Raw genomic sequence first — 13,309 nt, forward strand, 5'->3', positions numbered from 1 at the left:
GGTAACAGTCATGCTGTAAGAGTGGCATTTAATTTTATATTCGTTTACAGCCACGAGCTAGAATAAAGTGCATTATTATTAAATAAACCCAAGACAGCTGATGAAATCTTTGTATGTCCTTAGGAAACCTGATATGCCACCAGCATGCTGATGAAATCAAGACAAGAAGAATAGAGAAGACTCTGTATAAATTAAATGCCGTGGAAACAGCTATTATTATTATTATTACTATTATTATTATTATTAATTTATAAGGTACTAGTTCCTTTGGAAACGTCTCGAAACCAAACGTAAGAGAAACAAAACGCAAAACTCAAGAATTCCAAAAGCAAGGCTTTCGGGGGACCGCCACAGAATGGAAAGGAGGAAACCTGATTTGCAGTTTTTAGGGTCAGGGCTAAAGACGAGGCAGCAGCGTTAAGGGATATAAAGCCAAGCCATTGCATCTCTCAGGACACACAAACACAGGCAGGATGTGATGTGTTGCATGCATGAAAACTCTCCTTGCGATGATGCAGACCACGGCGTGGAATTTAAAGATGCATACCGCCCCCCCACCCCGTCATATTTTTCACGGGAGATTTGAGTTTCACAGAAACTCATTAAGCATCTCAAAGATAAAAAATAAGAGGCACTCGCTCGGCAAAACATCTCTTGCGCTTGTCTCATTCCTCCTTTGAGACGAGCGTGAAAAAAACGCGGGCTGCTGGGGAAATGGATAGGCACGAGATCAATCTCAGAAGTCGGAAGGCGAGACATTCATTCCTACAGATTAGGAGAAGTAGAGAAGGAGAGGGATTCTCGACTTACGTGATAATTTGCTGAACTGAGGAGTGCTGATTTCTAATTTCATTTGGAATGGCGATCTCCGTCACAACCATTTTTAATAAGGCGTTCGTAAACAAAACATGAATAGTAAAGTCTCGATGGCGCTTGTCACACAACTCTTTCCATAAGAACGAAAAGGAATGACCGTCTTTTATTTTGCTTTCCTCTCTTACACTGAAATGTATCCTCTTCTTACCGCCCTGATTCCTGCGTTTTCTGAGCTTGTTTAACTCCCCACCTCGTTTAGGAAATAATTTCACTTTGGTGGGTGTTTGTCGCAAATAGCCTCCCTCCGCCACGGGTAACTTGAGTGGACATTGATGGTTCAATATTTTAGGATGAGAGAGACAGTCACCCCTTGCAGCTCACGACCAGATCCACGCAATCCCTGATAACGTTGATTGTTTCGAACATTTGACTGCCAGACCTGAGACGGAGCCAGTCAGTCCGATCTTGGGACTAGCAGAACGTCCATCTAGCACACTGAACAACTGGGCAAAATGCTCTTATTTCCTAACACCTTGATCATCCCCACATTACAGAAACGTTGCACGCTGTACATGGACAGATGGTGGGTCAACATATTCGTCTCAGTTACCGACGGTAAGTAATACACGTCTCGAGCAAATAACTGCGAGAGGGAGCAGCTCTCAGATAACACAAGAGAATTCCACGGGTAAAAGGGAGGGATGTTTTGGGAAGCGCCAGACAATTAGTGGAACACCAGCGAACGGAGAGGGGAGGAGAACAGCAGCGGGGCCGAAGAAGAGCCAGGGCGCGTATCGTCCAAAGGAAGGTTACACCAACACTGAGGCTACTGAGCCCTGCTGACATCGTGCCTCTACCCCCAAACCTCGGCTCGGGAGGAACACAGTCATAGTGGGGGTGGGAATCGCGGGATGAAGAGGCACACAGAATCGGAGTGAGTGAGAGAGAGAGCGAGACAGACTCGTCTCATGTACAAGCACGCTCCCGTAATAAGTGCGCGCGCTGACATGCTCTCTCTCTCTCTCTCTCTCTCTCTCTCTCTCTCTCTCTCTTATTGCGGCTGAATTCGTCTTGCGTATAATGAAGGTGCATATTACTTATGCTCTTGAATTATGTGCAGGGCTCTGACTGATCCCTTTCTATCCCATTTTCAGGTTCAGTATCAAAATAGCTTTATTTTATTCGACGAATGCCTTCCGAGACATGATAAATACATATATAAAACAAATACAACGACGGATTTCACGCACACCAGTACTTCACGACACCGACTTCATTTCTCATCGCATATGAACGGTTTTAAGAGCAATGTTGTTTCAGGTCAACGTAATGGTGCGCTTCAGAGAGCTCCTTCCTGAAGTCGTAAGACATTTCACGCCAGCTTCCGTTAGTGACATACTATCGGCACTTGTATTTTTCAGTGGGTTTCTATAGAATGGAATGGAATATAGAGTTTAGGCCAAAGGCCAAGCGTTGGGACCTATGAGGTCATTCAGCGCTGGAAGGGAAATTGAGAGTACGTAGGTCTGAAAGGTGTAACAGGAAGAAAACCTCAAAGCAGTTGCACTAGGAAACAATTGTTAGGAGAAGGTGGACAGCAAGATGGAAGAAAGGTTATATGAAAGGAGGTACAGTAAAAGGAATGAAAGGGGTTGCGGCTAGGGGCCGAAGGGACGCTGCGAAGATACTCTAGTAATGCCTACAGTGCACCCCGTGAGGTGCACTGACGGCACTACTTACCTACGGGGGGGGGGGATTTCTATAGAAGCTCCTTTACCTCCAACAAGAGTACCCATTAAAACGAGGCTTCCTTATTATCGTCGGATGAAAGTATTTTCCATAAATAGAATTTTAATTTCCTGAGAGATTCTTTGGATAAGCTCTGCCCCTGTGAAGGGAAACGCCCTTTTACCAATAAAGTGTTTATATGGTAAGATTTAAATTAAATCCATTCAGAAACGGAAGAAAGCAGCTAACAAATGAGAGATATAATATAGGTCATTAATTTAACGATGGTAAAACGTATAATCAGTGACAAAAGATTTCACACCTAATTTATAATTGCATAATGGTAATAATCTTAACGTAAATTATGAATGGTCATTACATTAACAAAACGACAAAAATAAAACAAGAACGATCTTTAATATCAACAAGAGAACAACGTTTTACAATGACTCAGGTAGGCTACTATTGATGAGCCCACTCTCATCTATTGGAAATTCGCTCCAGGCTAGGCAGAGATTGTCTTTTCAGCCTCACAAATATTTATTCACATAATAATTCTGCAACTGGACAAAAGGCGATCTTTGGACTCCGGTGCAGTGCAAATCAACCTGAGGAGATATAAAAAAAAAAAAATAATAATAATAATAAATAAAAGTCAAGTAAAAACCGAGTTTTCTGTACAGCGTATAATCAAGGCCACCGAAAACGGATCTAACTTCCGGTGGTCTCGGTATAATGCTGTATGAGTTGCGGCCCATGAAACTTTAACCACGGCCCAATGGTGGCCTGGCCAATATCGTTGCCAGAAACTCGATTATGGCTAACTTTAACCTTAAATAAAAAAAAAAAAACTACTGAGGCTAGATGCAATTTGGTATGTTTCGTGATTGGATGGTGGATGATCAACATACCAATTTTCAGCCCTCTAGCCTCGGCAGTTTTTAAGACCTGAGGGCGGACAGAAAAAAGTGCGGACGGACAGAAAAGCCGGGACGATAGTTCTCTTTTACGGAAAACTAAAAAAAAAGAGAATTCGATTGGGTGTTTCTTTTCCTTTTCTGGGCTAAGTTTTTCCTGTGTCTGGTTGCTCTTGTTGAGGATGTCGCTACAGCAACAAATGCGACGTTTTACGACTTTCGTTTCCTCAGTCTCCAGGCTTCTTGTGGTTCCAATTTGGAGACCGCGTCTCTGAAAACGTCGAGTTATTCAAGGTCACAGCCCAGGACAGATGAAGAATAACAAGGGAATTCAGTACAGCATGCGTAGTAGGCTTTCTCAAGGCTACTGGAATCTGGCTCACAGCAGAGATGGTTTTCATCAACTCAACGAAAACCTCCCCAAAGGGTTATCATTTACTTACCAATTTTCATACGACCCTCTTCACCTGCTCTTGAAACATCATGCTCACATTCATACACATTTGGGTGAAAAAAAAAAAAATCATCTTCCTATTCTTTCGGTAGGGGTATTATAAAAAAAAAAAAAAAGTTGTGACAGCTCAACAATATTTCCCCTCATATACAGAATAAGTGCTTTCATTTGGATAATTAGTTATGCAGACTACTGCATTTAGTGTTGACTAAGTGCAAAATGACGATGAGTCGTCGAGTTTGGAAACTTTTTGTAATTATCATCACTGCTACCAGACTGTGAGGAAATGCCCTGTTCCTCCCGCGTTATTAGAATGTCAACGCTATGCTCAAGGTCCTTTAAATATATTCTGAGAGTATATTTACTGTAAAAGGACCTTGGCCATACTGATGGAGAATGAGCAAGTCACGGCTCAGCAACCGTCAGCGTGCCATCAACCCACACGGACGTGACGTGTGCATTCAGTTACTTTACATTTTAGTGCATTTCACTAAAATAACCTTTATAAATAAATAGTACTCCCTGCTATTTTTCACGGGCTGATATGCTATGTCAGCAATATTAATGGGCATCGTACTGATCTGTGCCGTGGATTATCAGTACCTTGTCCTTAACTACACACACACTGTATATATGTGTGTGTATGTATGTATATATATGTATGTATATACATTATATATATACTGTATATATATATATATATAATATATATATATATATATATATATATATATATAGAGAGAGAGAGAGAGAGAGAGAGAGAGAGAGAGAGAGAGAGAGAGAGAGAGAGAGAGAGAGAGAGAGAGAGAGAGAGAGAGGCAAACAAGCAACGAATGTCCGATTACAAACAGTCCTACATCGCATTTGTTTCATTATCCACCCTATTCGATTCCAAACTCCTCACATAACTAATTCATATTTTCCAGTTACGATTCCTTCCATCACCTCTTATTACTTTCTTAATTAAAATCCTTCCCCGGAACTCCCGCGTGCAGTAAGTAACGTTATGCCCCACGATTCTTAAAATCGCGCCCATTTCCAAACACATTTCCACTCTCTCCATTGTCACTTTCCCCGTGAACCCCATAACTCCCAGCAACGCCATATCTTTCTCTGCAAAGTTGCTGCATAAGGAAAGGAAATGGGTCGTGAGTGGAATGCGGAATAGCTGATGCTTGCACATTATTCAATACTGATTGGGACTGTGAAGAGAAACTGCAGAAAGTGTTTGCAAGAGGGGGGAAGTTGAGCTTATGCGACGACTAGAAAGATTACGAGGGGTGAAGAAAATCGCGAAAATGGAGCAATGTTGGTGTGGAATGTTGGACGAAGAAAGCAGTTCATTTGAAGGGGCATTCGGGTCAAAGAAAAGGCAAGTACCACTATAGTTAAATCAAGGAGAGCATCAGGATGGGCGCAGAAAATAAGGGGAAACGTGGAGTGTCTATGAACGCTTAGGTTGGGATGCATGAATTGTTGAGCCAATTCTACTTTACAGAAGTGAAGTGTGGGTGCTGAAGGCAAATGGAAGCTGTACGAGATGCATTATCCACTTAATCTATGTGGGGAAATATGGAGATGCACGCAGGAAGAGGAGCAAAAAGTTAGCATTGGTGAAAGGATGGATCATAGTGTTTTGAGGTGGTGTGGTGAAGTGGAGAGAATCGAGAATCATAGATTGGTGGAAACTGAAAGACCTAGAAAGTGCTGATGAAGGAAAAAAAAAAGGGGGGGGGTACTGGAAAATAAAACATGAAAATCACAGAACAGAGAAAGTGCGAGAAAAATCACAGAACAGAGAAAGTGCGAGAAAAATAGAGGTGAATGGTGCCCCGTGTGTATGGCGTTAGACGCACTGGTAAACTGCTCCTTGTGGATTCAACAGTTAAAGAATGAATCTGACAGTAATCAATCACTCTCTTGTCTTTTCTTGGGGGTCACACCCGGTTGGGGGTAGTGGTTTAATTTTGAAAATATGTACACACACACACCTATATATCCTGTACAGGTATGGTATATATATATATGAAGTTAATTAATGGTATTCTTTTTTATTTTTCTTCTTTACTTGTTCGTCAATTAACCAGGAATGAAATAAGTGAGCTGCCAGAAGCGACATTGGAAAAAATGAGCCTAATTCACTAATTACTGCAGAAACCATGAGCGGACAATACCATTACAAATCTGACGATCATTGAGACGGTTCTCGGAAAACGACAGCGACCAATGAAACTGTTCTTTGTTCGGTAGACAAAGCTATTAATTCAATGCTCTCATTTAACCACTGAATATCATTTGCATTCTAAAACAGCTGAATAATAGCATAAAGAGCGAGTTAGTTATCGAGTAAAAATGGTGCAGTGAAAACTATGAGACTTATTTTTGTTAGCTAAAATCTACTGACTGATGTGAAACTGTCTTCATTCTTCAGATCAGGAGGCGCCAAAAAACGGGAGCTGAAACCGGTGTGAATGATCGTGATCATAAAATTCACAGTTTTTTGCTAATGGCAAATGCTGACACTTGCTTCCAGGAAATAGTTAAAATTTAATAACTGGCCGCGTCATATTGACATTACTATCGCCTACGTTCATTTCTTTATATCCACTCTGCTGTATGGTATGCAAGTGTAACAAAAAAACATATAATTTTCATTGCATGAACACAAGAATAAGACGAAAGGCTTCAAATATATTCCCTGATTGAGCTGGATGTCTTACAGTAGTGTGTCATACATCTCTGTACAGTTGGCCTGCACCGCTTACCCCTGTATCAGAAAAGGCACTTGTACCAATCATCTGCCCAAATGCTTCAGTTTCAGTAAGTGCATTTGAGGAAATTGTCTTGTTTGCTCTATGACAAAGAAGTGGATTGGGAAATGACATGAAGAACCTGATGATCTTACGAAATAAGAAATTAAAAGCACAAACAAAAATGTTCTGATTATGTACAGTACACTGACAGATTTAGTTTACAAGGAAGGCAAAAGGTGCGAGATCATGTAACGATTCGATTTTAAACTGGATTTTAATATTTATAAAGTTAAGATCCTCCGAAAGTGCAAAAAAAAAAAAAAAAAAACCTAAGGACTTACTGCAACTGCTCCGGCATACAAGAATATCAGTTATTTCGAGTCAAGCACCAGTTGCTTCCGAAAGCAATACGAGTGACCAGAGAGGAAATCCTTCAGAACATCAAAAGAAGACCAAGTTGGCTCCCTTTCAAGAGCTTCAGGAGGTGAGAAACGTAATGACTCATGAAAGTAATATTGTTGCTTGATAACTATAGCCCTTGGAAACATTTTCATGTTCATACGACAAGAGAGGCTCGCAAATCTTTATCTTTACTCGACACCTCTTTCTATAATCTACCATTCACACTGGCAGTGATCTCTGGAGTAAGAAGCACCTCTTGTAAATGATTCTGTGCAATGTCCACTACTCTTTCCCCTCCCAAACTACTTTTCTTCATTCAAGATCCTTAATATTCATGGTCCCCCCGCATAAAAACCCCTCCAACTGTCCGTCCATACTAACACGGTTACTTCAGTACCTATAACACTGCTCTAAGCGTGCAGTACACTTTGTTTCCCAGGTCATTATAAGACTGCAATGTTTCTCAGGTCATTATAAGACTGCACTGTCTCTTTTCAGCAAGGAGGGGAAAGAGGGGAGGGCTGACCGGTCAATCTCAGCCATTTTCCTGGATGTTAATCATGCTTATCAAAATTATAATTTTTTGTTTGATGGAGAATGGTCTTCCATGCTATGAGGAAATATGTAACCTATCTTAAAAATAACAATTATATATATATATATATATATATATATATATATATATATATATATATATATATATATATATATATATATATATTTATATATATATAAACATATACACACACATATATGTATATCATATATATATATATATATATATATATATATATATATATATATATATATATATATATATATGTGTGTGTGTTTGTTTGTGTGTGTGTGTGTGTTTGTATGTAAGGGCCGAAGCTGGAGCTCTGAATAAACAACGAAGGAAACAGCAAGGCTAAAAAGTATATTACAAACATCGAAAATACACTGTGATGACCTGATATGACCAAAGCCCTTTTGGAAGCCAAAATACTTAAAACTAAACGCTACATACACACAGACACCTCAAAATAGGAGTAGTTCATCGTCGAAGCCTTAAAATAACCAATCTATAAGAAGGAAAGAGACTAACTTTGATGCATCAAAAAAATAAAGTGCGGAAAACCAGTTGCCCGAGGTAGGCTTTAAACATTTGTACTGGAGAGGTCTGAGTATTTAACGACGGGACGGTCCTTTTCATGTCTGTAGAGTCTAAGATGATTGGGTCTCAGCGGTCAATATGAACTTTGCAAATTTTTCAGTGGGTTCTTATGTGTCTGATAGGATTAGATAACCTGCTGACAATTCTATGACTTACGTCCCTGCGGGAATCTGTGTCTACTTTCAGCAGCCTGATTTAATCTATCTATCTATCTATCTATCTATCTATCTATCTATATATATATCTATATATATATATATATATATATATATATATATATATATATATATATATATACATATATATGACTTTTTATCACATCACCGTGATTCATATACAATCAGTAAGCTACAAACGTTCTCTTAATATCCAATTCCTCTACCTCCGAAATAATATATTTTCATATATGTTACCGAGGTACAGCAAATTGATATTAAAGGACGTTTGTAGCTTTTACTGATTACACACACACACATATATATATATATATATATATATATATATATATATATATAATATATACATTGTATATATATATATATATATATATATATATATATATATATATATATATATATATATATATATATATATATAAAATGCATATTCATATGTGAACTAATTCCACACCCTAGCTCTTGATTTTGACATGCCCTTACTCCATCAACTAGTTCTGTTTATTATTGAAAGGAAGGTGATATTCCAGCAATTACCGCTACTTTCCTACTGCCTTAAACTTCTAACGATTCTCTTCCCTTTCACTCCCTCAATAACACTGAAAACGAAACACTCGCTCCTCCGTCCACAAACATGGCTACACGGAGGCAAATTCTACTGATATCTCACATATTTATTTTCTCGGTGTGTTGGACTGACGGTTCCTGCTGTAATTCAAAGAGTATCTCGGTCCCATTTGTCAGAGCCCAACTTCCAATTTATGGCTTCGGCCCTCATTCGTAATAAGCGAGTCTTCTTAGTATTTTCATCATATCTCTACGTCTGCAGCCATCTGCTAATGGGACTTTCATTCCTTTGCCTTCTTACTATTTGGAACTTTCATTCCTTTCACCTCTTTGTCTCTAAATTTATTCAATACGCCTCTTCCCATATCAAAGCTTTGGCATGAACTTAGCCGAGGGCGGCCCATATTACTTTGCTAGCCTATTATATTAAATTTAACGCCCGGACATCCTTTCTTTTTCACCCAAAACCATTTTTTTGGGGGGGGGGGGCTTCCACAACCTCACGGTGCTCTTTCTTCATCTATCAACTTGATAGGGGAGTGTAATTTAGTCAACTTCAATATCCACGAGGGTGTCTAGTCATATATCTTCATGTATCTCTACTCTGCCACTCTATTTTTATTTTTTTTTTCTTTGGTGAAGAAATTCGTTCTTTCTCTCACTCATATCAGTACGAGCAATCAATTTAATCGAAATGCCGTGGGGAAATCGCAGTTCTTATTACTTACTCTTCTTCCGAAAATGAGGTGTTTCCTTTTAGTTTTCTGTAGAAGAAAACTATTGTGCCGGCTTTGTCTGTCCATCCGCACTTTTTTCTGTCCGCCCTCAGATCTTAAAAACTACTGAGGCTAGAGGGCTGCAAATTGGTATGTTGATCATCCACCCTACAATCATCAAACATATCAAATTGCAGTCCTCTATCCTCAGCAGTTTTCATCTTATTTAATGTTGAAGTTAGCCATAATCGTGCATTTGGCAACGATATATATAGGACCGGCCACCACCGGGTAGTGGTTAACGTTTCATGGGCCGCTGCTCATACAGCATTCTACCAAGACCACCGAAAGATAGATCTATTCTCAGTGGCCTTGATTATACGCTGTAGCGGCTGTACAGAAAACTCGATTGCGCCGAAGAAACTGCAGTGCATTTCTTACTTGTTTATGTAACTGTCTTACCATGGCATTTTCTAAAGCCTTCATTGTTGGTCTTCTTCTTCTTCTTCTTCTTCTTTGTCTGGAACGCTGTGTTTACATTTGGGGTGCTCCCTTAGCTTCCCCTTTCGACAGAACTCTGTCAAAAGCAATTAAAAAAAAATCAATGACTCTGTCTTTACCAGTTCTCTTTTTGTACAGTCTGGATAGAAAGTCATCTTCTAAAGTCAAATGACAAACACCATTTATTTACAATTAAGAAAATTACGGTACAAGCATTCATCTAATTTTCTTACATAACATTTTCATGTTCATTTACCTCTTACTGATATTTAATCACAAGCAGCCATTAGCAACTAGCTGCTTCTCCTCTAAATAACATCAAGATCTTTCCTATGATTGATTTCCTTTTTATCGTGACCTCCACATTAATTCCCTTGCAGTGAAATTCCCGAAATTCCCATTTGCGTTTACTTAGTGGTTAGTCGACTGCCTCATCAACCCCCTTGCACCCTTCTACACAATCTTAACTTTGTCCTGCAGCTTTTTGTCAAACGTCTTACTTTTCATTTTCATTATACTCTCGTTGCGTTTTCATAGTACTTTACCCATCCTACACTCTGACTCTTCATCTACTTCTTCCTCTTCAGTATCTTTAACCCTAACCAACTTTTCATCAATCTTCTCATTTTGTATTATATTCTCCCTTCCTATGAAATTCACTCTCGCTTAAATTAAGAGCAATACTTTTCTATGTCATTTTCGTGTTATCAATTATTATCATTACTTTCCTTTTGAAATCATATATTCCCAATTATCAAACCAATTCGAGAAGCCAGTTCCATAGTTGGCATTTTCCATTTTCATTCCCTTTACGATCTCCCAACCGACCACCCACACCATCTCTTGTCTAACGTCTGCCTTTGCAATCAAATCTCCCAGCACAACCACCCTTTCCCGTCACAATTTCTGGCTCTCCCAGAACTTGATTCTTTCACCCTTGCTCTTTTCTTTTCCGGAAGCATCCTTGGGCTAATAAATATTCATTCTTATTCAAGAACTCAGTCTTCCTAACAAAATTTGGTGTTAGTAACCATGGCCCGTGCGACGCCAGTTCACATATGTGAAAAAATCAAACCCAACACAAATTACTTTAATATATATATATATATATATATATATATATATATATATATATATATATATATAAATAAACATACATATACTGTATATATGTATATATGTACATATATGTGTATATATATACATTATATATATATATATATATATATATATATATATATATATATATATATATATATATATATATATATGAACTTGTATGTTTTTTGCAAAAACATGTAAACACATTAATAGGCTGCAAAGTAAATCTTTACGCCCAATGCGGATGAGTCTTTTGCGTATCTACTTCAAACTCGAAAATAGCCAAAATTTTCACCTGATGATAACTTAGAAGCCAGAATACGAAAAAGGGAGAATGTTGCCTTCACACTGCTCAAGAAAATAAATTATCCGTTTTTCGTTCGCAACCGCTGTATTGACTTGATCAGATGTAGTGTGGTTATTTACAGAAATCGGAAAACAGGCTCTCTCTCTCTCTCTCTCTCTCTCTCTCTCTCTCTCTCTCTCTCTCTCTCTCTCTCTCTCATGGTTCAACTACTTTTGTGGTGTTGCTCCGTTTTTCGTTGTTCACACATTTTATATTAACCAACATCGCAAGGCTTTCCCGTTTGTGTTTGTTCGAAAAAATGACTTCCATAATCAATCAGTCTCTCTCTCTCTCTCTCTCTCTCTCTCTCTCGCCCTTACCCCGTATCAATACGGCCCTTTTTTGTGTCGTAGCTATAAATCAAGAACATTTCTGAAAGAGAGGGTGGAAAGAGTAGGAGGGAAGAGTAGGATGGAGGGGGCGACGGGAGGATGGAAGGACGAAACAATAAATCCTGTCGACCGGAATCCTTCTACTGCCAACCAGGAAGTTTTTCTCCTTTTTCATGAGAGAATTAATACTAGGTTCTTCAAGAGGCGAAAAAGCAGAAGAATCCTGATGGAGATTTCCACTAGGCCGTTCCCAAAATAAACAAGTAAGAAATGCGCCGGAGTTTCTTCGACGCAATCGAGTTTTCCGTACGGCGTGTAATGTTGTATCAAACTCTCAGCCACGCCCCATGAAACTCTCAGCCGCGGCCCATGAAAGTTTCACCCACAGCCCGGTGGTGGCCCGTGCTGTTGGAACCTATAGACGCCTATCAAGGCTAATTTTAACCTTAAATAAAATAAAAACTACTGAGGCTACAGGGCTGCAATGTGGTTTGTTTGATGACTGGAGGGTGGATGATCAACGTCCCGATTTACAGCCCTCTAGCCTCAGCAGTTTTTAAGATCTGAGGGCGGACAGAAAAAGTGCGGACGGACGGACAAAAAGCCATCTCATAGTTTTCTTTCACAGAAAACTAAAAATACAAATCCACAAAGGGAAAAGCGCACTTCATCCAAGACACGTCATAAACAGAACTCTCAAGGCAAGTCAGCTTTCCCGATCTCGCCTGTGTTATTATAGAATGGAATATAGAATTCGGGCCAAAGGCCTAGCGCCGGGACCTACCCGAGAGGGAAACTGAGATCAGAAAGGTTCAGAAGGTGTAACAGGAGGAAAACCTCGCAGCTGCACTATGAAACACTGTTAGGAGAGGCTGGATAGCAAGATGAAACAAAGAGAATATGAATGGAGGTATAGTAAAAATGAAAGGGATTGCAGCTAGGAGACTGGCGAACTGCAAAGAACTCCATAATGCCCTACAGTGCACCTCAATGAGGTCATCTGACGGCACTACCCCGACTACGGGGGTGTTAATATTTACGGTCTCAGTTCTGCCTCATTTTCTACTTACAATAGCCTAAATGGCTACTCCGTATCTTCTCTCGGCTCTTTCATTCAAGCACTGGACTGAATCAAATGTAATTCCCAAATCTTGGATCGCAGAGCTTCGGCTCCGCGGGAACTGAAAGCACCAAAACACTTCTCAGCGTAAATGATGACTGTGCGCTTTAAATAACCGTGAGCAATAATTTAACATCGAGAGTCTGCAAGTGCTTTGCTATCTCCCCCGCAAAGGCAGGTGAGTGAAATTCTTTTCCGGAATAAAAATTCTGAGGATGGTTTGA

General features: G+C 39.4%; 1 protein-coding gene across 6 annotated transcripts in view; it reads right to left on the reverse strand.

The window, feature by feature from the left end:
* Positions 1–13,309, reverse strand: part of LOC136847251 (monocarboxylate transporter 12-like) — a 578,535-nt gene that overhangs the window by 94,877 nt on the left and 470,349 nt on the right. Inside the window, exon 1 of one of the 6 annotated variants that reach the window (XM_067118756.1) lies at positions 811–1,674. The exons of 4 other annotated variants lie outside the window; for them this stretch is intronic. In XM_067118756.1, coding sequence (XP_066974857.1) covers positions 811–853 — 43 coding nt within the window. In that variant the 5' untranslated portion in view covers positions 854–1,674. Of the gene's footprint in view, positions 1–810; positions 1,675–13,309 lie in introns of those variants that run through there. One more of the 6 variants, XM_067118757.1, reaches the window with a different exon arrangement.

Source organism: Macrobrachium rosenbergii, chromosome 16 (genome assembly GCF_040412425.1).
Source record: "Macrobrachium rosenbergii isolate ZJJX-2024 chromosome 16, ASM4041242v1, whole genome shotgun sequence".
NCBI classification, from domain to species: domain Eukaryota; kingdom Metazoa; phylum Arthropoda; class Malacostraca; order Decapoda; family Palaemonidae; genus Macrobrachium; species Macrobrachium rosenbergii.